The sequence below is a fragment of the Alligator mississippiensis genome, chromosome 4 (assembly GCF_030867095.1).
Source record: "Alligator mississippiensis isolate rAllMis1 chromosome 4, rAllMis1, whole genome shotgun sequence".
NCBI classification, from domain to species: domain Eukaryota; kingdom Metazoa; phylum Chordata; order Crocodylia; family Alligatoridae; genus Alligator; species Alligator mississippiensis.
Window position 1 is genome coordinate 191208539 of NC_081827.1, and position 27450 is coordinate 191235988.

A 27450-nucleotide genomic window follows, 5' to 3' on the forward strand; every position below is an offset into this window, starting at 1 on the left:
GTGAAAAGGAGAACAAGGGAAAGGCTAGATAGGAACATAGGTTTAAATTAAGCAGAAACCTTGGTATGTTTTAGAGATGTAAGACTTTATATAGACCATGGCATGAGACTGGACCATAGACATACTCAACAAACCACTGAATAACCCTTTGATATTATAGGCCAATTCGCATATTTTCTCATTTTCCCCAGAAAAAGAACATTTGTGTAGTGAGTAATAGCTTTTGATCCCATGCCTTGCTATCAGCAATGTAGCAATCTGAACTTGTAAAATAGCAAGTTCAAGGATATTTCCCTGAATTTACACAAATTATTCTGCAGCTCATTAGAGCTTAGACCCATATTGGTGATCAACAGAATTTCATGCTAAAAGTGGCTTAACAGAGAATATAGTTTTTCCAAAGTTTTGAACTGAGATGTGCTTTTCATGAGATGCTCTGAAAAGTAATTGAGGTGGATCAGAGAGGAAGATGGGAAGACAAGCCTTAACTGGAATCAGCGCAGCATGAAAACAGGTTCCAATTTAGATATCTTTCTTTAAGCAACGTAGTTCTTTCCCTTTTATTTTTTTAAATAAAAAAGAATATCATTAAAATGTGCTTTTTGAGCTTCTAAAAAATGAAAAGAGGGTGCCTAGGATTTAAATATTTCCTACACTGCTGGAAAATCAAATGCAGCATTGTTGTAATAATGTCAGAAAATCGACAAATTGAAATTGATGTCTAGTTTCAGTGTCCAAAGCTAAGTGAAGTGCAAACATTAAAAAATATTTCATAGATTTCATAGACATTAGGGCTGGAAGGGACCTCGGAAGATCATCGAGTCCAGCCCCCCGCCCAAAGGGCAGGAAGTCAGCTGGGGTCATAGGATCCCAGCAAGATAAGCATCCAGTTTCATCTTGAAGGTGTTCAATGAAGGCGCTTGAACAACCTCCGGTGGCAGGCTGTTCCAGACCTTGGGGGCTCGGACAGTAAGGAAATTCTTCCTTATGTCCAGCCTGAAACGATCTTGTAGTAGTTTGTGACCATTCGACCTTGTCATCCCTTGGGGCGCTTTGGTGAACAAACGTTCCCCCAGATACTGGTGGTCACCCCTGATAAACTTATAGGTGGCCATCAGATCACCCCTGAGCCTGCGCTTTTCCAGGCTAAAGAGCCCCAGGGCTCTCAGCCTGTCATCGTAGGGTCTGCTTCCCTGACCTCTGATCATGCGCGTGGCTCTTCTCTGGACTCTCTCAAGCTTCTCCACATCCTTTTTGAATTGTGGAGCCCAAAACTGGATGCAGTACTCCAGCTGCGGCCTCACTAAGGCCGAGTACAGGGGGAGAATGACATCCCGGGATTTGCCTGAGAAGCATCTATGGATGCAAGCCAGTGTTTTGGTCGCTTTACTAGCCGCAGCATCGCATTGCAGGCTCATGTTCATCTTGTGGTCAATGATGACCCCCAAGTCTCTTTCTTGCATAGTGCTAGCCAACATAGCACTGCCAAGCCTATAAGGATGCTGCGGGTTTTTTTTCCCAAGGTGGAGAACCTTGCATTTATCAGCGTTGAACACCATCAGATTCTCATCCGCCCACTTGCTGAGCCTGTCCAGGTCAGCCTGGATCACCCGCCTGTCTTCTGGTGTGGATGCTTTGCCCCAAAGTTTGGTGTCATCGGCGAACTTGGCCAGTCTGCTTCTGACTCCAGTGTCCACATCATTAATGAAGATGTTGAACAGTATGGGTCCAAGGACAGAGCACTGGGGGACCCCACTGATCACAGGACACCACGATGAGTGACTTCCATCAATTACTACCCTCTGGGTCCGACCCCGGAGCCAATTTTCCAGCCTAAATATCTAACGGTACATGTTGAAATTCTGATTCAGTGCACATGTTGCTTTTAATTTTGATTAATTTTTGTAATGAGAGCAAGGAATTTTTGAAAAATATATTTTGTTCTGTGTTGTACCAGTGCAAATAATAAGTAATATAATCAAGTCAACAGATTTAGTTCGGATTTACAGTGATGTAATCAAGAGCAGAAGTTGTTATCTAATATTTATTCCACCTTTAAGGTTAATTTTTTTTCATTGATTACAGCATTGGTAGCACAGCTACAGGTACATTTTGGCTGTGGGGTTATAAACCATGGTAAATACTTTGTGAAGAGAACTAGTTTAGGGTCTTACATGTACTTAATGATGATGCATCAGCAATGTTTGAAAAAAATCCAGATCCTAAAATTCTGTAATGGTCCAGTGGTATGGGATAGCATACACGTGATAGTTGGCTACAGCTGATTTTTCTTGGACTATTTTTCCTTGCTTAAAAGGAACAGTCTCTAGCATATTCTCATTTTTAGCATGTCCATAAGTCAGTGGTTCTCAACCAGGTTGCTGTTGCTTGAACTGAGCTTATACTGATGCCTGAGAGCTTTAGATTGGAATTACATGGCAAAAATTTATTTAAAGGTGTCCTAAATTCTCTTCAAAACCTACACCCCTAAATTCTCTTCAAAATTGTGAGGAAAAGTTCTCTGTCACCTCTGTGGAAGCTTTAATGTCTTAAAAATGCATGTTTCAAGAACATGCAAGGGATGACCCAATCTTATGTACTTTTCACTTGGCGATATCGTCTGATACGGAAGGTGGAATCTACGTGGAATAGAGTAAAACATCGAGAACAGGGTTCAGATGTGCCCATTTGGTTGGAGGGGAGGGGGTGGCAGATTACATTCATTTTTTGGCCTGGACTTAGTATTTGACCTTTTGATTAAGCAGTATGTGTATATGCATATCATCAAAGGGAGAATAGTTGTGTAGAAGTTGTATGGGAGTATTAAAGGAAACCATAACTCTGTTTTTTCAGAAATCTGTTTACAAATATTTCAGTATATCAATGCTCCTCCCCATATAAACTCTGGTCACAGATTTTGTTTTGTTAGGTTCCTTTATATGGGGTTATCTTATAATATTAGGGTTGCCTGTCTAGTTGGCCTTTGGTTGGGATGGTGGTATCTGTTCTTTGGTGGCAGTAGGATATATAAAGTGTGTGTGTGTGTGTGTGTGTGTGTGTGTGTGTGTATCATAAGAGGTGGTTAGTGTTTGACTATAGATTTTTAAATAGCTCACAAATGAGAAACTTTTTCCTTTAATACATTTTTCTAATTTATTAAAAGGATGGTTATAGTAGGAACATTCATCAGGGCCTTTAGAAATCATGTGGGTTTATGATGTCATATGATGTCATTACAGCAGCATGCAGCATTGTAAAACTTCAGAGCGACCACCCCTGTACCATGAGTGGGAATAATGGAGCATTCATTCATTCATTCATACAGAGTTGCAGCATATAATATTCCATAGACACTCTTAAAATAGAAAATGTGGGGTATAGGAACATGTAATGTAAAACTGCACATTGGAAGCTGTAGTCTGAATATATACCCAGAGGAGTGGTAGATATTCAGATTCCCAGGATTCCTTGTGTTAGAACACTACAAACATCGGAGAGATTTTTTTTGAGGTCAGATCTCTTGGAAAGAAAGGAAGTGGCTGAAGAATCCCAGTTAGCTCTCGTGAACAAATACTACAGGCCAAATTTTCCCTATGATAAACCATTGCGAGTCTGGAGCTCTTCCAGTGAAGGGAGTTTTCCCTGATGTGACTAGACTGGGAAGAGTACAGCACAAAAGGGGCTGAGCAACCAATGATTTGACTGTAAACCACACTCAAAATGAGTTTGGCAATCTTGGACTATAGAGCAATGATTCATTTTATAATATGACCACAGAATGTAGCTGAGTCTGTAATGATTGCTTCAAACAGATCGTGAAACTGAATGAGTGAGGAGGAGTTGGGATTACAGTTCAACCAAGTGTTCTTCTCAGGCCAGAGGTCAAGGATTTTTGGTGAAGAATGCTTCAGCCTGGGGCTGAGGGAATGAGAAAAGGGGAGGCCTGCCTGCAGTAGAAGCAGAGATCTCATTCTTTAGTGGTAAATATCACTTAAATAAACTTAACTACTGTACTAACACCAAAAATGAATGGCTATGTTAACAATCTTTGTGTTACTGGTACAGGATATTAACAGCTACTGGCAAAATGTATAGTGAAGGAGAGAGGGTGAAAAGAAGATGCCAAGAAATGTTCACAGCAGTTCTTTGCAGACATGTAATTGCATCCAAACTTAGCAGCAGTACCATTTTATTTTGCAGATGATCTGAGCTTTAAGGGCTCTTATAGACCATTTAAAAAATGTTTTATCCTGCACAGTCAAAAAGGACCTTCACACTGTGATTGATCTTTAAAGTAAAACCATGCCAAACAGTGTGTCCATGCTCAAATAAAGATTCCCCCTGTATAGAGACGCTGACATTTGTTGAAGGTGTTTCTATGGTAGGCTGGGGCACAAGATCCCATTTTGATGTTAAAGTGAGATATGTAAAATTATAAGAGTTGAAAACAATTTAGCAATAATAATTGCATTTTTGCACTGTCTTGCTATGGAAATAGCTAGTCCTAGGAGGGGCTGTTACAATGTTCAGTCCTGAAGCCCAGTATGGTTCTTGGAAATGTTTAGATTTTGCAAATTTCTTTATACTTTAAACCTAATGAAGCATAAGCAAACAGCGGCTCAGACTCTGCAAGGTGCTGAACATCCAGCATATTTTAATAGCTAAAAGACGATTGGATGGGTACTTACAGTTTGGCCAAAAATCAACATAAACTAAAAAATACATTGAATTGAACTGCTTGGTGACTTGCCTGCTGGAGATTATAGGTTTTGACTTACGTAACTGTCTGTTTATTTTGAAAAAATTACGTGATTTCCAAATAAAAATCCTATGGTTCTAAGACAAATATCTAACAGATTTTGCATCTTGATTGTGGCAGGGTAAAGTTTCAGACATGTAGGAGACTTATAAGTACTTGGAGGAAGAAAGGACCTGAAAATGTTTATTTTGTTTACAATGTTCTAGTGTTTCATAACCAAATACTTAAATTCATAGAGTTTCCTCTGATAGCCAGCAAAGGGCTAAGCAGTAAATATCAAGGTAGAACTGAGGATTTGGGTGCCCCTTGTCAAATTTTTTATAGGAAAAGCTGCTCAGATATTTGTTTGTTTTTAACACTGAAAAGCAGGGAAGTGCTGTTTACTTTAAAAAAAGTTTTCAACTAAATATATATTTAAGTGATGGTAGAACATGGCCTTTAAACAAAGTTTGAGAGAGTGAAGACTAAAGTTCCTTCCTCCTACACAAGAAGGGGAAGTTTCTATATGAAAGAGGAGAGAATTGAAGTGGTGATGTATGGAGGAAAGATGTGGTACAAAAATGAAAAATGGTGAGCCAGGAGAATGGGGTTTACAAAACATCAAAAATCTTACTCATTCGCTCTGATAGAAGGGGCAGATCCTTGAGCTAGGGACAGAAGTTGCACACAAACTGGCTTCAGAGATTGGAAACTGACTTAAACCTGTAACAGAAGTTCAGTGCACATAAACCTCTTTCAAAATGGCCAAAGCCAGTTTAAAATAAACTGGGTTGGATGAAGTTTCAGAGTTAACTGATTTTGGTCAAACTGGTTTATGGAACTTCTGTCCCAGATCCACTCCTAGTTCAAGTTAACTGCCAGCCTCATAGCATCCCAGGATGCTTTGCAACCCTGTCTGCTCCAGTGGGGCAGGGACTGCCTCACCCCACTGCTCCTTAGCCTGCGTCCTGCTTGCATCCATCAGCTCATAAGAATGGCAGAGGGGACGGAGTAATGGAAACCCAGGCCCTTATCCAGAGTCTACACAGCATGTAGGGGGAAGGAAAGCCCTTGTGGTGGAGGCTTTTTGGCCCTTGGCAGCTGTCCCCCCTCCCTTTTCCCAGCTGCTGATTGCTTCAGTCACAGCCAGAGAAGGGAGGGAGGAGGAGTCCTCACGGCTGGGTACCTGTCCGTGCAGCCCAACATGCAGGCACCAGGGACATCCTCCAGGAGTTGAGGGAGATTCTTCCCCTTTCAAACCCCAGAGCTGCTTGCTTTAGCCCCTGCAAGTCTCAGGCTCCTTCACAGTCAGTTTTGTCTCAGCTGCTGTGAGTCTGAGGCAAAACTAGTGGCAGAGGAGTGGAAGAATTTCCCTCTACTCCCTGAGGCTGCCCTGGGCTATCCTCAAGACTCACAGGGGCTAAGGCAAGCAGCTGTGGGGTTTGGGAGGGGAAGAATCTCCCTCAGCTCCCTGGGGCTGGAGTGGGGAGGAAGCCCCCCAAGGCATGGGCTCCTTGATGCCCCCATGCTGGAGGTTGAGTGCATGTACTGGAGAGCCAAATGGGAACACTTGGCTGGGCTGGCAATGGCCAGCAGGCTAGGAGACATGCTCTAGCGCCCCTACCTACTGGCCTGGGTCAGTGCAGGTCTCCCCCTGCCTTTCCCAATTGAAAACTAAGGGTCAGTTCAGTTGGTTATCAGCAGGGATCCTGGCTTTCTCTGATTAATTGCAAATTGTCTGATTTAAAAACCCAAAATCCATTATAAAAATTAATCCCCCCCCCCCCGCATGGCCGGTGCCCCGCATTCCCCCCACAGCCTCGTCAGCCCTCCTGATGCCCCTCACTCCCCCACAATAACCTCACAGACACGCAGGCACAGACATGTAGACACAGATGCACACATAGACACTGACACCCACCCCAGCAGGTAAGTGTGCGTGGGGGGAAAGGGTGGGGCAGGGCAGGGGAAAGGGAAGGTGCTGGGGGGAGTTGATCAAGAAGCAGGGGAGCATGCCCCTGTGCCCACTCCCAGGTGGTGAGGGCAGGGGTACCAGTCTGCGGGCCACATATGCTCCGGTCGGCCGGCCTGATGGGGGGTTCACACTTGGAGGCTGTAGCAGGGCACTAAGGTGCCTGCTACTTGGAGAGCCGGGATAACCCCTCAGGTGCCGGTTTCTGAGGCAACTAGTGGGAAATAATGACCCATACCTGCCTAGCCAGCTGATGAGAAGGGGCAGGGTCTGGCTCCTATATAAATCACAGGCAGGAGGCTAGAGGCAGTTGCCTACCAGCAGTCAAGGAGGAGGGAGCTCTCAGCCATGTTACAGAGGAGAAGCCTGGTGCAGGAACAATGTCTTATGCTGCTGCAAGATGAAGAAACCCCGGTAGGCTTGAGTGTGGTTATAGCCGGGTGGCTTCTGTTTGTGTTATAGCCCAGGGGCTTGTGTTTGTGTTGCTATTTGTTACACTGGTGGTTCGGGTGAGGCTGTTAGGGGTTGGAGGAAGCCTCTTAGGGAACTCACACTAGCATGGGGACCCCAGCGCGAGTGAGGGCGCAGCATTTGGGGTACATAGACCCCAGCCCCAGAGAGGGGCAGTTGAGAAGCCCCAGAGAAGGGGGTGTTGCTGAGAAGCCCCAGTGCAGGTGTGGTGAGCCCCGGAGAAGGGAGCAGCATTGGGGTGAGCTCCAGGAAAGAGAGCAGTGCTTGAGAAGGCCCTGGAGAGAGGGCGGCATCACTGAGAAGGCCCTGAGAGAGGGAGAGAGACAGAACAACGTCAGTTACATCTGCGAGGCTTGGGGCGTGGTATGGGGGTGGTAGGAGCCATGCATAGCCCATAAGGCTGGAGTGTACGGAACGCTCACTCCCGTAGAGGAACTGGAGATAACTGTGGAACAAGAAGACAAAAGGCAGCCTCCCTATAATATATATAAGATCAAAGTCGTGGAGGGTGAGAATTGGAGGGTGCCAGTTGGCAGTATGACATGGTAAAAGAGGCGGCAGGGGAGAGCGCGGTGACTCTGACCGCCCTCCTGTTACAGAGGCCACCACCACAACTCTGCCACTGCACCCTGTGCTACCATCCCACAGCCCCCCGCACGGCTTTGTGGGCAAGTGGCACAGGGCGCAGCAGCAGCAGTGCAGTGGCAGCTGCTGCATGTGGGTCACATACATGCTGCCCACTTGGGGGGGGAAAGGGGGGCTTGCATGCAGTGGCCGCCACTGAAATGCCACTTATGCCCCTTGACCAGCTGCATGGCTCCGCGGCAGTGTGGGGGGGTGGCAGCTACATGCTGGCTGTGGGGGGGCTTGCACGCAGTGGCCACTACCACTGCTGCTTGCCTGTGCAGCCATGCTGCATGCGAGCCTATACATCCATGGGCCTGGCTCTGCAGACAAGCGGCAGCAGTGGTGCGAGGTGGTGGCAGCCGCTGTATGTGGAAACCCCCCCCCCCGCTAGCCTGCTGGGATGCACAAAGCCACCCCTACCACCTATATCGCTGTCGCTGCTTAAGTAGCCCTACCCACAGATGGGGGAGCTCGCATGTGGCAGCCACGGCCACCACCACACTGCTGCTGCCACCCTGTGGCCAGCCGTAGAGCTCTACGGGCATGGCTCTGCAGTGGGAACATCAGCATGGGGAGGTTTTGCACGCAACAGCCACCACTGCTGGCATGGTTCCACAGGTAAGTGGGAGCAGCTGCGGCTGTCGCGTGCAAGCCCCGCCCCCCCCACATAGCCACCATCCCTTGCTGCTGCTGCAGAGCTGTGGCCATGGAGACATGAAGCCGGCTGCATGTGAGCCCTCTTCTCCCCCTCCCCTGGTCAGCTGGCTGGGTGGCATGTGTGTAGCCTACACATGGTGGGCACCAACACACTGCATTCCATGTTGCTTGCCTGCAAAGTTGCGCAGCCAGCCATGGGGAAGGCAGCCAGGGGCACGGTGGCAGTGGCCTTCATATGTGAACCCCTTGTCAGGCTGGCTGGCACATGTGGCTTGCAGAGGGGCACCCCTGCCCTCACCCCCTGGCCATGCTCCTGGCTGCAGTGTGCCACCTGGGGCTGGCAGCACCCCCCACTCCCTCAGCCCCCAACCATCTTCCATGGCCCTCAAGCCCCACTTACCCCTAGGCTCCCGGGGTGAAGGGCAAGCCTGAGCCTGAGCCCAGCCTTGGCGGACTCAAAGGCTCAGGCCCCGCCCATCCCCCCTCTCCCTTGCCCTCTGGGTAGGGCTGAGGGTTTCACACCCTTTTTGCAATCAGCTCTTGCAGGCTGGAGCTGTGCCAGACTGCAAGAGCTCTTTGCAAAAGCGGAGAATCCATGGATATCTCTGATAAAAGGGGAAATCCGCGTTTTCTTTGATTAAAAACAGGGAATCCATGGTTTTCTCCACTTTTCCGTGGGAAACGGAAAACCCAGATCCCTGGTTATCAGTTCAACCTTTGCAGCTTAGAAGAAGCTGCCTAGATTGAATTGATTCTGCCCCGAACTGCTTTTTGACCGTGCGTACTTCGCCTTGGAGTCCTCTTAACATATGCCTTTGATTAGTTGATATGGCTGATGATGGCCCATTTGTTGACCCCCTCCTCCCACAAAGCTCTCATTTTATTGTGTTTGTTGCATATTGCACTCATGCCTTGTTTCCACTTTATAAATTAAGTGGCACAGTAAAAGGGTGGCGTGAGCATAGATCAGTGGCAAGAACACATGATATAACTGTGGGGAGATGTGGCCACTCCCCCTGCCACTGACTTGCTTATGTGTCCTTGACAAGTCAGTTTTGGTTAGTGTTGCACCCAGGATGTTCTGGTGAAAAATGAATACAGTAGATCGCACTTGCAAATAATATCAGGCTCCTGCAATGGTTAATTTTCTGGAAGCTATATTAATAAGTTCATAGGATCATTTGCGCACACACAATGGATTTACTGCATGTACAGCCTATTATCATGTGCAGGTATTTAATTTAACATGCACATATATAGGGGCTTTGCTGCTACACCATATGCACCTATTCTGATAAACCAAGTAGACCAGATCAGAAATTTAAAAAAATGTAGACAAAAAACGAGAAATGCAAATACTCTTGAGTAGCTCAATCCAGCATAGTAAACTGGAACAGCTAATGGCCCTGTATTTGCTAGTTACCTCTTAGTATAAGGGATATGCACTCATTCAGTAGTACTTAATCATTGTTAGAGTTGAAGGCCACTTGTTTGTAGAATGTAGTTAACAGCTGAGCTGAGATTTTTTCCCATTTATTCTCCATATATTTCCATTTTTCCATATGTATCTCTCTATCTATCTCTATAGATAAATATATCTAGATAGATAGATATGACAGTATTAGCTTTCATATAATTTTGAAAGTTAAAAAAATAAAAATTGAACATTTTTGGGTGAGAGGTTTTTACCTATTTGTGCATACTTCCTTTTAAAAATATCATACATAACTGAGACTAAAGTTGGGAGTTCTGAGTGCCTAGGTATTCTATCTGACCCTATGTTGAGTTCAGGTAGGGAGGAATGAATGTTTTGAAATATAGTTTCTTGTCCATCTTTGGTATAGAAATCACAGAGTTGAAAGAATTTAAAATAATAACAATTAAAAAAAAAAAAAAGGTAATTGGGTAGACAACTGTTTTTCCATAAATGCTGAAGTAATTCTTTTGGGTAAACAGACACATGAAACACTGTAACTACACCCACAGCATTCATTCTTATTAAATGAATACACTTTTTTATATACTAACTGTGCATGGTAAGTGAATAATTTCTGTCTCAAATTATACATTTTTCTTCTGTGGTTACAACCAAAATTATACAGATTCCCCATGTGGAATTATATCTTAAACTGCTCTCCCCAGTGGTATTTTTAAACTTTTCTCTAAATAATGTTGCACTATTTTAATTAAGGCAAGTAATAATTATCTCGGAGCTATTGGTTCTGTCAGTTTGAGGTGCCACTTAAATTCTTTTCTTCTCACAATTAACAAAATAATAATCATTTCAAAGGCAGTCTGTGATGTGAACCCAAATCAAATCATAGCAGACAGGTCATTATCATAGCAGGGGAAAGCAAAGCTTTCATGTGGACCCTCCCTGGGTGAAAGCTTGCCAGCCTAGGGCTGCTTGGAATAACCCAAAGTGGAACCAAAGCCAAAACCAAGTGAGCTTTAACTCAACCTGAGCCATCTCTCAAGCATGGTTGTGAACTTTAGTTTCTTTTTTAATATAATTCCAGCTCTACTACTTAATGTTCAGCAAACCTTATGCTCCTTCCATGCTTCAGACTTGTTCATTAAAGGATTTCTCATCAACTAATAGCCATAATTTCAGCTGGAACTTCACCGGCTGGGTTTAGGACCTGAGCTCAGTTGCATGATCGCATAAGAAAAAGTCCACAGGGACTTGGGTGGAATGAAGCCCCAGCCTCAATATTTTTGTTTAACATATGCCACTCTATTAAAAATAATTACTATGATCCCTTGGAGGGGAAGGGAAATAATTTTAAAAAGTTTGAATCCTGTATTGAGGGGACAAATAAATTCCTGAGATTAGTTTTCATTTGAAAAGCATACTTTTAGATGATACCTTTATTTGAAAGTCAGCCAGTTTAATTTAGATTATTGCTTCTTACAATGAACCTGGTGTGGGGCTCTGGTTGTTTTATTAGCAGCATGGCTTGTGATGTACTTGGAATCATACTTGCTTCATTTAAAAACTTGGTGAGTAGCTTTGCCTGAAAAAAGGGAGGGGATATTCTAAAGGTGTCAAAAGCTTTCATATTAAAAAAGCTGAAACTAAAAAAAAAAACAAAAAACTTTCTCAATGAACTGTTTCAGCATTTCATTTTGAAATGATAGTTTCATTTTAAAATTGATCTAATATTTTTAAAGAGAGTAATAATCTGAAAATGTTAAAGGAAAGTTTTGTTTGCAATGAAATGCAATGTTTCATTTTGGATTCACCCAAAATTAAGCTTTTTATTTTCTTTCTTCACAGTGTGGCCCCAAAATGTTCAGGTCTGTTTTGATACTCATGGTGTTAAGTAGAAAGAACAAACAAACAAGCAACCCTTTCCCCCCCCTCGACCCCCCCCTAACAAAACAAAACAACCCCCCCCAACCTCCCCAGGAACATCAATATTAATTATTTTATTTTACTTGGCAGCTCGCTCATTTTGGGTATATATTCACATAGGTATTGACTGCAATGTATGTACATGTTATATATTATACTGAAGAAGAGAAAAACATAAGTTTTTTTCATTTTAACTTAAATTTAGCTTTTACTTTAATGTGTCCATTTCCCTACGGTGTTTGCTACCTTGATGTATCATGGTGAGAACCCATAAGTGAAATAAAATCCTGAAATCCTGACCCCTCTCCTTAGTCTGTGTGGGTGTGCATGTGCATGCATATGTAGTATTTACAGCTACTAACAATTTATATAAAATTAAAGTTAAAGCTATTCATGAGAAATCACATCTAAAAATCTACTTGGAACAGCAGCTAACAAAAATAGAATGTGTTGATGGGAAAAATAAAATTGTTTATTTCTCTTTAATTTGGTAGAAGGGGGAATGGCAAGTGCAACCACTGGTTAAATATGGCCCAAGCATTCCTCCAGCCTGGCATATGAAGTGGTGTGTAATCATTCTACTTCTGGTCAAAGAGGACAGCACCTGTGCATACTGGGACCTGAAGCGCTGTGCTTCCATATTATTTCAACTCCATTTTTATACAAATTAGGTGTGGTCCTCATGCTGCTGGGAGCTCATCTTTACAGCTCTCTGTTAGCAAAGTTTGCATGCTTGTTCTACAGATAAATCACAGGTGTTGTTTTGAGAGATGGTTCTAGTCTAGTGGAATGAGACCTCTTGTTGATCCTAGTAGGTTAGATGCAGTGAGAACTGGTTACCTTTATTTTTTTCTTCCCCGGTTTTCAATGTTTACTTTCAGGACGCTTTGTGGAGTAGAAGAACAGGATGAAAAATCATGAGTCACTCTAATAGAGTATAATTCTTTGCCTCTAGGGTGGGAGGAGGGGATATTAGAGGTTTGTGGTTTGGGGATTATTATTGTTGTGCTTTTTGGAGGTGGCTTGCCAGAATTCTGAGACAAAAGAAGTTTGGTGTGGGTGGAGAAAGGAAGCTGAAAATTATGTAGCACATGACTGGTGGGTGAATAGGAACAGACCAATTGCAGAATGGCTTTTCCACAAAAGAATAAGAGTATGTTTTTATCCAGTATTGGGAAACTTTATCTATGTTCTGTTATCTTTACTCTATTTTGACACAAGAAATATCTGTTTGTAAAAGGATTGTAGCTTTGTACAGGAGGTGGCCCAAGGGTTCACGTTATGAAACTTCCCTTTAAACAGGTCCTTTGTATGGTTTTGTCTGCTTTAATCCACTACTGATATATTTTTTGGGCTGAGCTCAGTCTTGCAAACTCCCATTGACTTTATCATGAGCAGTCTCAAACCATTTTTTGTATCAGACTACTTGTGAATGGAGGGATCTGTACTCTTGATTGCTTCCTGATGGATTGCAGCACAGTTGCTTATATATAACTTTATACATCATGTATACATAATTTTATACATAAACATAACTCTGTAATATGACTTAGTGGTGCAAATTCTCCTCACATCAATGGCAGAAGAGAGCTAAGACGCTTTTAAGTAGCATAATCTTGTTATCAAGATCCTTCTTAAATCCAGTTAGAGATATTCTGATTTACTTGCAAATTATTTTCTCTGTGAAAGTGACTCAAAGGAATTTCAGAAGGGATGTTCATTTTAAACGTGGCACAGGGTGGCTAAAGAGATAGGAAACCAAGCCTTTTTTTCATGCTAGGTCTCTAGTTCAAATTTGTCCTGCTCAGTAGTTACTTGAAGTTCATATCCCATTGGATGGTCACATATTTAAAATGATTAAATACCTTGTTTGGTACTAAATGGTAGCCTTACTGGGTGCTTGCATAAATGGCAAGCACTTAGAAGTAAAGGTACATTTGTTTCTCTAACTTTTAGAGGTGGCCTTTTCAGAGGTATTTGAGACCCAAGAGCGAGTGATGTATAAAGAGCGTGTCCTACTACTGTCTGTTCTGTAAATATTCAGTTAATTAAAAAGTTTCAGTATTCTAGACTGCCAGTCCATTACTTTGGCAATTAATGAAATTAGTTTTAACCCGAAAATAAATAGAAGAGATGTGATATAAGGCACTATTTTGGCATACTACTAGCAGGAGGAAAAAACAGTTTTGTGCCCTTACTGTAGTGGTTAGACAAGCCGTCAGTTTCAGCAAACGTAGGTTGAACAGCTTCTGAAGTTTCATTGTGAGATGGGTGTCTAACCTATCAACATTTTTGTACTGACTTGCTTGTAGCTAATTCATACCACTGTTAAAGGGTACTATTCAAGAGTATTAAAGGGTGTCTTTACACATGCTGCATGATGGGGGGGGCACACTTTAATTAGAGTGGCTCTTGGGAGCCTCTCTAATTAAAGCACCCGCAGAACATCTCATGTATTTAGTGTCCTGCACTTCAAAATGGCAGCAGGGGCGCTTTTAACTAAAGATTGCTCACTGAACTTTTGGTAAAGCGCCCTGATGCCATTTTGAAGCATGGGGATGCTGAAAACATGTGATGCCAAGGCTGCTGCAGTGTGCTAATTAGCATGCTGTAGCACACGCCGGCAGACTTGATTGAGTCTGCTTTGACGCATGCTAATTAGCACGCATTGGAGCAGGCATCAGGCATGTGTATCGGTACCCATTGACATGAATTTACCTGGAATTTAGCTGTTTTGGAGGGTGATGTATTGCATATCTATCACACATTTGTGTCTATAGGCCACCTAGCTGTGGGCCTGCTGTTGTAAATGTGTGATATTATTTAAATAAGCAATTCATGCCCCAAAATAGTTGTGTTCTTGAAAATGCATTTTTGTATTTGATCATAAGGATCATATGTTTGGATGTTTTGCTATTCATTTCTCAAAGTCAGTTGTTAAATGGAAAAAGTAGTGCAATTTCAGTGAAATTGCTCTTTTCAGCTGGTTATTTATGATTTGTGTTTAGTACTTATAATGGATGCATGCTGGCAATTAAAAATGGGGGCTGGCAAGCTGGGAGAAAGGGAAAGTCATCTCAAATGTGAGAGTCTCAAAGTGAACTTGGAAAAGCTCAGAAAGGAGTGTTTTGCATTAAAGATATTTGGCAGTTTAAACTTCGATAAGCAATCACAAGGTCTCTTGACTTTGGGATCGTTGGGCAACTTTTGTATCTGCAGGTCATCTCCTTTCATTTCTATTGATTGAATAATTTCAATTAGGCTTTATTGGCTGATATTTTTGTTTTTAGCCAGTATTTTGGGATTTTTCTCGAATACTAAGTCTTCTATTAAAAACAAACCTTTCCTAGCTTCTGAGATTTGAGCACAAAGGAGCAGCCAGTAACATTTAGTCACTTAACATGCAAGAGACTTTGGGGCATCAAATCAGTTTCATTGATAATAGGTGCTCATAGTGCAATGCATGTCTCACCTACTAGCTGAGATTGTGTCAGAATCTGAGAATAGGTATTGGAAATGTCACAGTGTCAGCATAAACCAGATTGTGTTGTTTTGTCCAGGAGTTCTTCTGAAACCAGTCATACCTTAAAGGCTGTAAAAAAAAAAAATTAGAAAGCCTTTCTCTCCGGTGTTGGATTCCTGCATAAGGTCTTCTGTCAGTGAAAAGTTTTGTTTTGGCTCCTTCTGTGGTCAAGTAAAGGATCCTATACATTTAGATAGTGGAGCCCTGCTTAGATGCTGATGGTTGGTGCATTTTGTTTGTTCTCTTTGGAAACATAAAGGCTTAAGACAGGATCCTCCCTAACTAAACCACCCCATCCAAGTGCCTGTCCATCCTGCTCTTGAAAATTTTCAGGGATGGAGATTCCACAACCTTCTTAGGGTAGCCTGTTTCCTTGATGTGCAAGTGATGCTTCTGTTAATACAATCCAGTCTGGTGCTGCTACTGGAATTGTGTTTGTTTTGCAGTAACAGCATACTGTTGTCTTGTTTTGTCTTGTATTCAGTTTACGGTCCATTATAATCCCCAGGTCCTTTTCTGCAGTACTGCAGCCTAGCCAGTCATTCTCCATCTGTCCTTGTGCATGCAGTTATTCTGTCCCAAGTGCGAGACTTTGCATGTGTCGTTGTTGAATTGCATCTGGTTTATTGTGGACCATTTTTCCAGTCCATCCAGGTAATTCTGGATCCTAGCTCTGCCAGTAGCTTGTGGTAAAATGAAATCCATATTTATATTTCAGGGAACTTTGTGTCAGTGCCTCACTCAGATGTGGCACTATCTGAACATCCACCAACACTGAGCCACATCATCTTATCTGTATACCCTTTGCATTTACTGCTTGGACATATAGTAATCCTCCATTTCTTTCACTTGAAATGTATTTTGTAGGTTTATTGTTCTGGGTACTGGGTTGGAAAGGAGTTGGTAATACTAAGCATCTGGCCCCTATTTCCTTGAATTCTCATATAACTGGGTGCTACTGCAGAAATTTAGCTGGCAAGGTAGATAACATCAGTGTTTCCTTACCCAGTAGCCTTCTCTACAAAGAATCACTGTTGTAATTCCTGCGACAGTAGAGCTTTTTCAGGTCTGTGGTGCCCCAAGTTACTGCTGTGTTTCCCAGCAGCTCAGAGGGCTTGTGGTGGGTTCCTCCAGATAGTTGAAGGAGCTTAAATCCTTGTGAAATATTCGTGCTTTCCATCACATCACAAGGAGGCTCACCATGCTGCTAACACTTCCAGTTTTATTGCAAGTGTTGCGATACTTGGGATTGGTTCTTGAAACTCCATCTAGCTCTTGGAGTTTTGTGATTCTGTGTGAAACACCTTTCATTTAAAGAAAAATGGTGAGTTGTAGTTCCTATGGCTGTGGAAGAAAGGACTGGAATTATGAGTTGAGTGCAATCGAAAAGCTCAAAAACCAAAAAGTAAATAAAAATAATTCCAAATGTATCATTGGTAAAGGAGGGGGAGGGGGAAGCCCTCGTGGTTTTTAAGTCAATTCATGGCTATAGGTGGCTTCACTCTAGGGTGGCCATCATAGAGGACAGTCTGGTTGTCCTCTGTCCTCTATTGATACGAAACCGGATGCCTTTATGTCCTCTTTTTTTTTTTTGGCATCCTGTTTCATATCGATAGAGGCCAGAGTAGCAGAAAACCGGCATGTCCTCTATATTGGCAACCCTACTTGAATCTCTGCTTTTGAATGCTTAGAGTGAATTGCTGACGTTTGTCCTAAAGATAAGTAATGGTGTGATGAAATGAGTCTAATGCTGGGAAGGTAATGGTTCAAGTAAAATAGTGCAAAAAGTAATCATACCTCACCTCTAAAAACAAAAAAACCCAACCCCTCTTCTCCGCCCCCCCAAAACAAAACAAAAACCCAAACCAAACACCTACACTGTAAGTGAGCTTCAACGAGACTGTGCGCTCAAGCTAAGTCACTACCTTTTTCTTTTTGATTGGTAAGAAACTTGAAGGTAATTTCATGGCTTTGGAAGCATTTTTTTATTCCTTGGAGGACAAGAAGGGGAAGAAGGAATCTGAGAGTAGGCCTCCTTAAAGTAGGATTTAATGAAGAAAATCAGTCCACAGAGTCTAGCTGGAACGTATTTTCTGATTTGTGAAAGCTAAAATGCTTTCAAAACTCTAGGTATTAGAGTTCTGACAAAAGAATCAGTTTGACAGTAGTTTGAAAGGAAAGATGGAAGATTGTAAGGATGTGATTTTTGGTACTTTTACAATAGAGTAAGATTGTAATCTACAAGGGTAACAGTTTTATTTTTGCTTATTTGTGAGAGATGCCAAGGCCTGAAGACTTGAAAAAAACATCCTGCTTAGGTTTGCATGTTGTTTTCTTAACTTCAAAAATATTAGGCACATCAAGTCATCTTTTAAAGGATGTCGGGCAGGTAGTGAATCTTTCAGCGGAGATCTGTTTTCTGGCTCTACATATAGGCATATAAATTAGGTTGCTGGAAGCTACCAGATTCACTCTCCCCATCTCACTTCTCCACAAAAAGTTCTCTCAGCTGCTCATGCATCTTTTCCCTGGTCCTACCAATTCCTCATGTATTTCCACTTTCTTTCAGAAGAAACAGGGAAGAAAGGATTTAAGCTTCTAACAGATGAGGGGAGAAAACAACAATGTTACATAAAAAGCAGCCTAAGAAATCAAGAAAAAAAACCACATCTTCTCATCAAGTTACGTGGGCCCAAATTGCCACCTGCACTTCAAAGTAGATTTTCTTTTACACTGCCACACCCCAATCCTGTGCATAGTGTTCTCAATTATACTTCTAGATGTCTCTACAGAAAAAGATCCTTGCATTGTATCGCTTCAGTCTTGCCTTGCTTTCTCTCCTCTGTGTGGTTCTGTTGTGAACAGGCAGGATATTAGAATTAATAAATCTTATTCTCCTAAGTGGATGAAAACAAGGGCAATAAGTTTAATTTAGGGTTGTTAGCCTCTGCAGAGCCTTGTTTGAATGTTCTTTTATAACCTATTAAAAGTGTTTAAAAACCTTCAACCGCGATAGAATAATATAGTGTATTTTACTGCTTAGTGGGCACATCTACAAGTGCGCTTTAATGTGCAGTTGCTTAACTTACTGCGCATTAGTGTGTCATGGGGAAAAAACGAGCTAATAAGCTGATGTGCAGTAAAATTAGGCTACTGCGCATTAAGCATCATTAAAAGCACTTGCTTTCACTACTGCGCATTAGGGCAGCCTAATCCACGTTTAGCTAGTACCTCACATTAGAGGGTGCCTATACACGAGTGCAGAGGCTGTTCCGATGGCCTGGAATTCCAGTGTGTTGGACCAGACTCAATTAATTGAATCTGCAGGAGTGTGGCAGTTGCTGTGCTCCAGCAGCCTCCTACATTTTGTGTATCAGCACCCCCGTGCTTAAAAATGGAGGCAGGTGCACTTGAACTAAAGCCTGTCAAATGAGCTTTAGTTAAAGTGCCCCCACCTCTATTTTTAAGCTTGGGGATGGTGATGCAGGAGATGTGGTGGTGCTTTAATTAGAGTGGCTTTCAGAGCTGCTCTAATTAAAGTGCTACCCCCCACCCCCCGGAGGCATGTGTAAAAGTGCCCAGAGGCACTAAACTTAATGCCCAGTAGCCAAAGTGCATTAATGAATGTGTAGATGCACACAGTGGCCACGTCCACATGAGCATGGATGTTTGGTTCCCTGGGGACAAGCAGCCAAAGCTAATGGGAAGCTTGGAAACCCTATAAAATACAGAAAATTTTTTAACATTAAGAATTCTACCCCTGCTGCACCTGCCCAACAGAAACCCCCTTCTTCCTTTTCAAATCTCCTCTGCACTCTCCTCTTCTGTTAGAATCCATGAAGATCTCAAAGGCTCATTTAGGATCCCATATTCTCCTAAATGTAGTCTGCAGCATACTGACCATTTACCCTTGAAAGGGATTAAAATGAAAAGATTATGGCAAAATTCAACCTATATTTCCACCAAGCCTGACCCCTTTCTGGTCATTAGGGTTACACTGATGGCATATGGTGCACTTGAGGTTGTGGACATTGCTGCAGTGTTGCTGTTAAAGAAACTGCAGCCATGGAATACAAAGTGTGGGGAAAATGCCTGTTGCCTTTATTTCCCAGAAGGAAGTTAACTGAGGGAAATATCAAAAGCAAGAGCAGCAGAGGCTCAAGTCTCTGCACATGCCTGCTAAACAAAACATTTGATGGATGTCAACACTGATGACCTGACTTTCAAAGGTGTTTGCCACCAGCTACTCCCAAAAAAGGTCCTGACTCCTGGAGGTGCAACATGCTCCTTTTTTGCTCCTGTGAGTCAGATGAGAGAATTTGGACTAATGAATTTTCTGAAGAATCCTAATGACAAAGAGCAAAGAGTGCCAGAAGGACAAATGCGTTTTGTGAAATGAAAGAGGGCACACCATATTATACACAACAGGCATTATGTTGATTTAGGATTTGGTAACTGGCAGCCCTGTGTAAACTGGGATACTGAAAAATATTTGGAGAAGTTAAGTTGAGCTTTAATGTACAAGTGGATGAACACATGAATAAAGTCTATACTTCAGGCCCTTGTGGTACGTAGCCCTGTTAGAAAGGGTGAAGCACTGAATTAGCTCAAATTATAAAATGAAACTCTTTTTAACAAATGCATTCAAGAAAGGTGGTAGATTTTTGTCCTGCATTTTGACTGCTGAACAAGTTTAAGTTTTCCTGTGAACATTGTGTCCATGACAGAAGTTTTCTCTGTCTCTGGCAAAAGAGGAACATGTTAACAGTTTTCAAACATATGAAAGGCTGCCAGAACAATTCTTCTCCCCTGCTAAGGAGGGCAGGACAAAAAGCAATGAGTTGAAACAGTAGCAAAGCAGATTTAGATTAAATTCCAGAAAAGCAACAACAACCCACATGTGCCCTCAAGCTTCCCTAGCGTCAGAAGAGTTGTCCTGGAAAGTTGTAGACTCCCCTTCCTTTAAGGTTTTCAGGAAGAGCCTAGATAGAGAGTTGGGACAGTCTAGGAATAGCACATCCTGCATTTATGCAAGGGGTTTGAATAAATGACTTTTAAGGTTGAAAGACTCTTTAGGTTTTTCATTCATAAGTGTATGTCGCTCACCAAAGCCCAAGCTAAGTAGAAACTTACCTCGGAAGTGCAAAAAGGAAAATAATGTGCTAGGCAAAAGGTTTGTTTGTCATCAGGAGATATTGTCTTTAAAAATAGCATAAAGAGACTTTGCTTAGATATTTTAGCAATTCCCTTTTTTCCCTGCCACACATTTGTTATGTTCCCTTGTAAAACAGTTTGAAAAACAATCTCATTAAATAAAAATGTAAACATCAGCCAAGCTTCCCCCCCCCCCCCAATATTCTCATTAATATTTTGGCTGTTTTTCACAAAAAAAAGGGTGGGGGATGGGATTGAAAATTAAATAAAAGAGTTCTAATATAACCATCTTTGGAAAGTTTTATTTAATTTGTGGAATAATTTTGTTCTTTTTTTCCCCAATGGGGTCTTTATTAATTTAGTCTAGTAACTTAGTGCCTACATTAAATTAATTTAATAAAGGTTAGAGTACTAACATAACGTTTCCCAAATGTGAAGCATGGATAAAATCTTTATACGGCAAAATGTAAAACCCATATATAGAATGACAAGGCACCAGACTGGTATATGTTATTTAAGTCAAATACTTCAGTATAGTATTCTGGGGGAGGGGAGTGAACAACAGTAGCACTCAAAGAATTAAAAACCTGAACAGACAGCCATATATCAAAGCTGTTTTCATCCATGAAAGTGCTCTAAAGTTCAGTAATTAAACTTTATAATAACAACACTCTCTCTATTGACAGTGTCTTCCCCAAGCATTTATAATTTGTTGTATATTGTTATATTTATATAAAATATGGATATTAATATAGACACAAAAGATCACTATAATTATCCATACTAATCAGCTGTGTAATATACATGATTTTCAGCATAGAATTTAATTCCATAGTATACATGACTATATGTAGTTTAAGTTATCAGTAATTAAAAAAAAGGAGATAGAGAGAACGTCTTTGCTGCTAAAGCTCCAGGTAAAATTAATGCCAAATGCATTTCCTTCACATTAAGGTCACCCTTTTGTTCATCACCTGAAGTTGTACATGTATAGTCAATTGGGATGGAGTGTTATTCATTCGGTAAGTGTGGGTGTTCCTGTTGATTTGTGGATGTGTACATCACAATATAATCACGCAGTTTATTCCTGTTCTCTCACTGAATTATTTATTATGGTCTGAAGTGAAGGGGGTTTCTTTTGTATTGGCATAAATATAGGATTATGTTTATTGTGTTCTTTCAATCACTAAATCACTGATATGTCAATGGGCATAATACTCCTTGCCTCACAGGGATGTTATGAAGCTTAATTAATTAATGTTTGTAAAGTGCTTTGGGATCCTCTGATGAAAGGTGCCTTAGAAGTGCAAAGGAAGATTATGTTGATTATTTTTCCATCTATTCTTGCCCCAGTATGTCACTGATGTAAAATTCAATAGGATAATGTAGGCCCCCATTGTAACAAACTCCAAATTCAATATAGTGTCTATTAAATTGCTACAGAGGCTTGAAAAAACAGCTCAATAATTTAATACAAAAATTAATACACTCACTTATTTTTTTTAATTAGCTCATTGTTTGCTTTTTCTTCTCTACTTTAAAAGTCATTCCCAAAACTAGTTTAACAATAATAACTTGATATACTGCAGTCAGGCCACAGGTTGGAAACACAGGCTGAGTTGTTATATACTGCAGGGTAGTGATTTCCTACAAACTGATTTATAGATAAATAATTCTGTGTATTTATTATATAGGAGTTTTTAATTTCTTTAACAAAACACACTTGAACAACATAAAATCACATGCTTTATAGTACAGAGACAGGACCATTCTGAGAAGGATGAACAGATGCAATCAGTGTCACAGGAGCCTACCCATTTTATAAGGGGCCTTATTGATAGTGGAAGTAATGTTCCCCATGGCTTGGTTATTTTGGGATCAGGGATTTTATTGACATTTGTTCATTTAGGTCTTTAACAAGGCTCTGGGACAGAAGTTCCATAAACTGGTTTGACCTAAATCAGTTAAGTCTGATACTACATCCAACCAGGTTTATCTTAAACCAGTTTTGGTCATTTTGAAAGCAGTTATGTGCACTGAACTTCTGTTCTGTTACAGGTTTAAATCAGTTTCTGATCACATAAGCCAGTTTGTGTGTAACTTCTGTCCCTAGCCTTGAAATTATAAATGCATCTCTTAAAAATACAGTCTTTGGGTATTAATGGTAATGTCTAGCTCCTACTGAGGTAACACAGTGATGGCAATAATCACTGCGAAAGTAGGTGTTTTATACACTGATCTATTTGTTTAGTTACACTTGCAACATTATACCAAGTAAAGTTGGGATTAATTCCCTTGCATTCATTGAATCACAGCTCTGTTTGAGATGTATTCAGTGTATAAGCAACAAAGTAGTGGTTCTCCAATTTCCATGCAAGCTGTGTCTGTAATCCACTAGGAGACTGATCATCCTTGTTAACACCTCCACTCCTTATGAATCTTTGTGGGTTGCATTTGCTTATGCAGAAGAAAATGAAAGCTTTCTGGTTTTATGTATATTGCTTTCTAATGAGCTGCCTGTTTAGCATTTGATAAATATCCTCTTTTATTATTAGACCATCAGTTCTTTCTGATCAATTTTGTATTTTATTTTAACCAAGGATTACTGATTTCCCTCTCTCTTCTCTATTTTGGGAAGATGAGATTAAACTTTCACTTCGGGGTTGGGAGCAAATATATGTAATCGTACATAACAAATTCCTAAAATGTCCTAATTTTCAGAGTTTGACTTGTGACATAATTTTTTTTCTTTTCCAGGGCATATAAAGTACTCCATATAACTTTTACTGATGTACTGTAAACTTAATACAAGTATTCATTACCAATCATTCAAATAGTCTGTAAAAGATAGAAATTAAGACTCAAACTATTACATGTTAGTTGTGAAGGAAGTTTTAATAATAATACAAGGCATATTCTGATATGTGATGTGTTGGGTTTATTTGGGTGAGAATAAAAACTGAATGAAGCTCTATTTTTAAAACTTTTTATTCCATAACCCTAAGCAATTAATCATTAGTTAAACAAGTAGTCTCACATTCTTCAGTGGAACTACTACTGGGAATGAAAGTACTCTTTAGATGCGTGATGGTTGCTGGACCTGACCCTAATTCTGTTAATGATTTATAAAAGCTATATCTAGAAAGGGGTGCAATGGCATAAACTGTACTTCTGAAACACTGAGGTGTCATCTACACTACATTGTTTTTGTCAGAACAGCTGCCCTACCAAAGCGCATTAATGGAGATGCAGCTTATACCAGTAAAAGAAATAAACAGCTGCCTAAATGATGTAAGCTATGCTAGTAACATAGTATCTTTTACTACTATAATTGTACCTACATAGTGGGGTTTTGTCAATATAGCTACTAGGGGTGTGGAAAGCGGGCTCTGTTTGTTTCGGATTCAGCCTGATTCGGGGGACAGTGATTTGATTCACTGATTCAGATCACTGTGCTGATTCGATTTGGCCGAATCTGAAGCTAAAGATTCAGTTCTGATTTGGAGAATCAGTGATTCAGCCATAAACACAGTTTTAAATGTTTTTCCTACATACCTCAAGGTAGCAGGCATTAGGGCTGTGCGAAATGGCACTATTCTGTTTCAGCTTGAGTTTTGAGGTTTTGATGGAACAGTCTTTCATTTCAAATTTCATTTTGATTTGAAACCACTGTTCCATTTCGCTTTGTCGAAACAGTAACACTGTTTTGACGTTTCGCCCGTTTGCTATAATGGGGAAGCTTGAAACAGGCTCTCTCATCCAGCAGGCAGATGGGGGGCCTGCAACCCTGGGAAGGCTATGGAGGCTATGCCAGTCCTCCTGGGGCTGTGGGCTCCCAATCTGCCTGCCAGATGAGGAAGGGAAACTGGGTGCTGCTGCTTGGGACCAGGGACCTGGGGAAGGGAACTGAGCCTGATTGCTCAGTTCCCCTTTCCAGCACCATGATTGGGCTGGGGAAAGGAACTCAGCCCAATTGTAGCGGTGGGGATGGGAACTCAGCCTAGCTGGGCTCAGTTCCTTTCCCCAGTCCAATTGTAGTGCTGGGGGTGGGGACTGAGCCCGGGCTCAGTTCCCTTCCCCTCCACTGTGATTGGCTTCCTGCAGCCCAGCCCTGGGAGGTGGGGAGAGCCAGGGCTGTGCTTTTGGCTGGGCCACATGGGGCTGCGGAGCTGTTGGGAGCACAGCCCTGGTTGTCCCCTGTCTCCTACCACCTGGCTGCTGGCTGCTTTGAAATTCGAAACATTTCAAAACTTTGAAACATTTAGACTAGCCTCGTTTTGTTTTGAGGCTGTTTTGAAGCCCTTTAGTTTGATTCGATTTCGCTGTTTCAAGCTCGACATGAGTCGAAACAGTTTCAAATCAAAACAGCTGGTGAAATTTAACACAGCCCTACCAGGCATGGCTCATGAACGCTCAGATTGTGGGATGGATGGAGCATCCCACACAAGCATGGGGGGCCCCCCTGCATGCTCGGCAGTGGACCCCCTGCATCTCCCAGCTCGGCAATTGGTTGCAGGGGGACTCTGGGTGCCCCCCCAGAGTTGCCGAGCTGGGGGAGTGGGGGTCCCCTGCATGCTCTACGGTGGACCTGGAAGTGGACCGGAAGTGCTTCTGGTCCACTTCTGGGTCTGCTGCCAAGCGCTCCGACCCCCCTCATGCTCCCGTGGGACGCTCTATCTGCCCCACCACCTCAGCATTGATGAGCTGCCTGGTACCTTGAGGTATGTAGAAAAAAACATGTAAAGCTGTGCCTATGTCTGAATTATTGAATCTCTCTGAATTGAATCGGAAGCTTCTGATTCGATTTGGAGAGATTAATGGGTCTCCTGATTCGATTTGGATTCAGAGATTCAGCCGCCGAATTGGGCCGAACCTCTGCTGAATCAAATCAGCAACCAAAGCTTTCCACAGCCCTAATAGCTACCTTGATTAGTGTTGGGACTTTTTTTTTCTCCCCATTCTCTTTAGCAGTAGTGTAACGGGATGGGCGAATGGAGCACCAGCCCTGGGGGTTGATTTAGAGAGGGCAGCAGAATGGTGGTCTCTAGGGCTCTAAATACATACAATCCAGAAGCCCAAGGTTGAATTGGTTCAGTCTTTGTATGTTAGTCTAAGCTGCAGAGATTAAATTGAAACAGAAGTGAACAGACATTTACCTTTGATTCAGGAAATGCAACCACATGCCTATAGTGGCTCAGGCCAGAAGCCAGCGGGGACTACAGCACAACTCTATGGCACGTAGCCAGCATGGACTGTGTGTTTGCTTCCTCTTCTTGCTGCTCCAAGGTCTTTTGGGATTTGCAGTCCAGAACTGCAGCAGCAGAACTTTGCAGGTTTTCTCATCACTTCCTCTCCCTGCTTCTGGGTGCCTCTGGGATTTGTTGTCCACCGTTACAGTCAGCAGTATGTTTGAGTGGAGGAAGGGGTGTTTAACCCCCTCCCTGGCCCCAGACTCCGCCAGTGTTAGCTGGGGAGGGGGGCAGTCCCCCCCCCCTGCAGATTGGGCTGTATCCCCAGTCAGGCTTCCCCCCCCCCCCCCCTTGTCTGCCCGTTCTCACTGCTCCAGCTAGGGAGCAGAGTGGTGGGGCCAGCCTTGCTCTCTGGAGCAGACAGCACAGCCCAGCCCAGCCCAGCTCAGGACTGCAAAGCATGCTGGGGAACTGTGATTTAACTTGAACCAGGAAGGGGTCCAGACCAGAAATTTCATAAACTGGTTTGACCCAAATCAGTTAAGTCTGATGCTGCATTCATCCAGGTTTATCCTAAACCAGTTTCAGCCATTTGGAAACTGGTTTATGTGCACTGAGCTTCTGTTCTGTTATAGGTTTAAACCAGTTTCTGATCACTTAACACAGTTTATGTGCAACTTATGTCCCTAGCCTAGGTTGCCCCCACCATGAAGGCTGTTGCAGCCAATATGCAGTATGCAGGGAACTAGTCCTCCAAGCTGCAGCACCCAGAGTGAAATTCTGCTCCACTGCATCTGCCTCTTATTCTGTCCAGGGTGCCGAAATACTTAGCTCTACCTCTGCTCTCCAAGCCTGGTATTCTGTTCAAAGTTTTCTGTGTAGGCTCAGACTAGTTTTTACTAGATTCATTAACAAATTCAAATTTTAATAACATTAAGGCAATTTTTCATTTTCTTGGGTGCGAGAATAATGAAATCCCTAGTATTTATTATGTATGGATCTTTTAGAAGAGACCTTAAAAACTGAGGGATTTTAAAAGATTCCTACAGTGCCTTCTGTTAAATAGACAGGTCAAATATGAGGGACCTGCCAGAGATGTCCAGTTTATCCTCTGTTGTGCAGTAGGTCTGTTGGTTTTGTCCTCTCCTCCAGAAGCAGCTGCATTTTCTGCAGTGTTCTTTCATACAGTTTAAAAGCACTGTGGCAAACTTCTGTAGGAAAAAAGCAATACAAGTTTTAAAATGGACTTCCACAACTCTACCCTTTCTCAATTTTTTCAGTTTGATAAACTGAACAGTAATAAACTCTGGGAAAATATTTGAGGTTTAAACTTATTAAACAATCAATCTAAAGAGGGAAATTGTTTTCAAGAAGTAATGTATGTGAGCCAACTGGAGTGGACAGAAGATCTCTTCTTCTCAAATCGTGATGTCTGAAGAAAACTTTATAGCAACTGCTTTTAAAACAGTTTATCCCCTAGAAACTGCCTGGCATGGACTGTTTCACACAACCCTTTCAAGATTTGTTCCTGAAAGCTGTTCTAGCACAGGTGGATCTCTGTGCAGGCAAGGCCACAAAATCTCAGAACCTTGGCCTGTTTGAGGTCTGTTTGCTAACTTGCCACAAAAAAGTCCCAAAGGGGTCCATTGGAATGCAAATTTTGTGTGTTAATTAGTTAATGGGGAAAGGTGGTGAAGTAGCAATAAAATTTGCACATAGGTAAGAATACAGTAGAGAATTTTGCTGTCTTATCCTCAGGCA

At 42.1% G+C, this 27450-nt stretch overlaps 1 protein-coding gene across 1 annotated transcript in view; it reads left to right on the top strand.

The window, feature by feature from the left end:
- Positions 1-3922: 3922 nt before the first annotated feature.
- The window catches only part of SATB2 (SATB homeobox 2), a gene marked incomplete at its 5' end in the record, with an annotated part of 125420 nt that continues 101892 nt past the window's right edge, over positions 3923-27450 (top strand). Inside the window, one exon of the mRNA XM_059727222.1 lies at positions 3923-3980. Within this exon, the coding sequence (XP_059583205.1) occupies positions 3923-3980 (58 nt within the window). The remainder of the gene's footprint in view (positions 3981-27450) is intronic.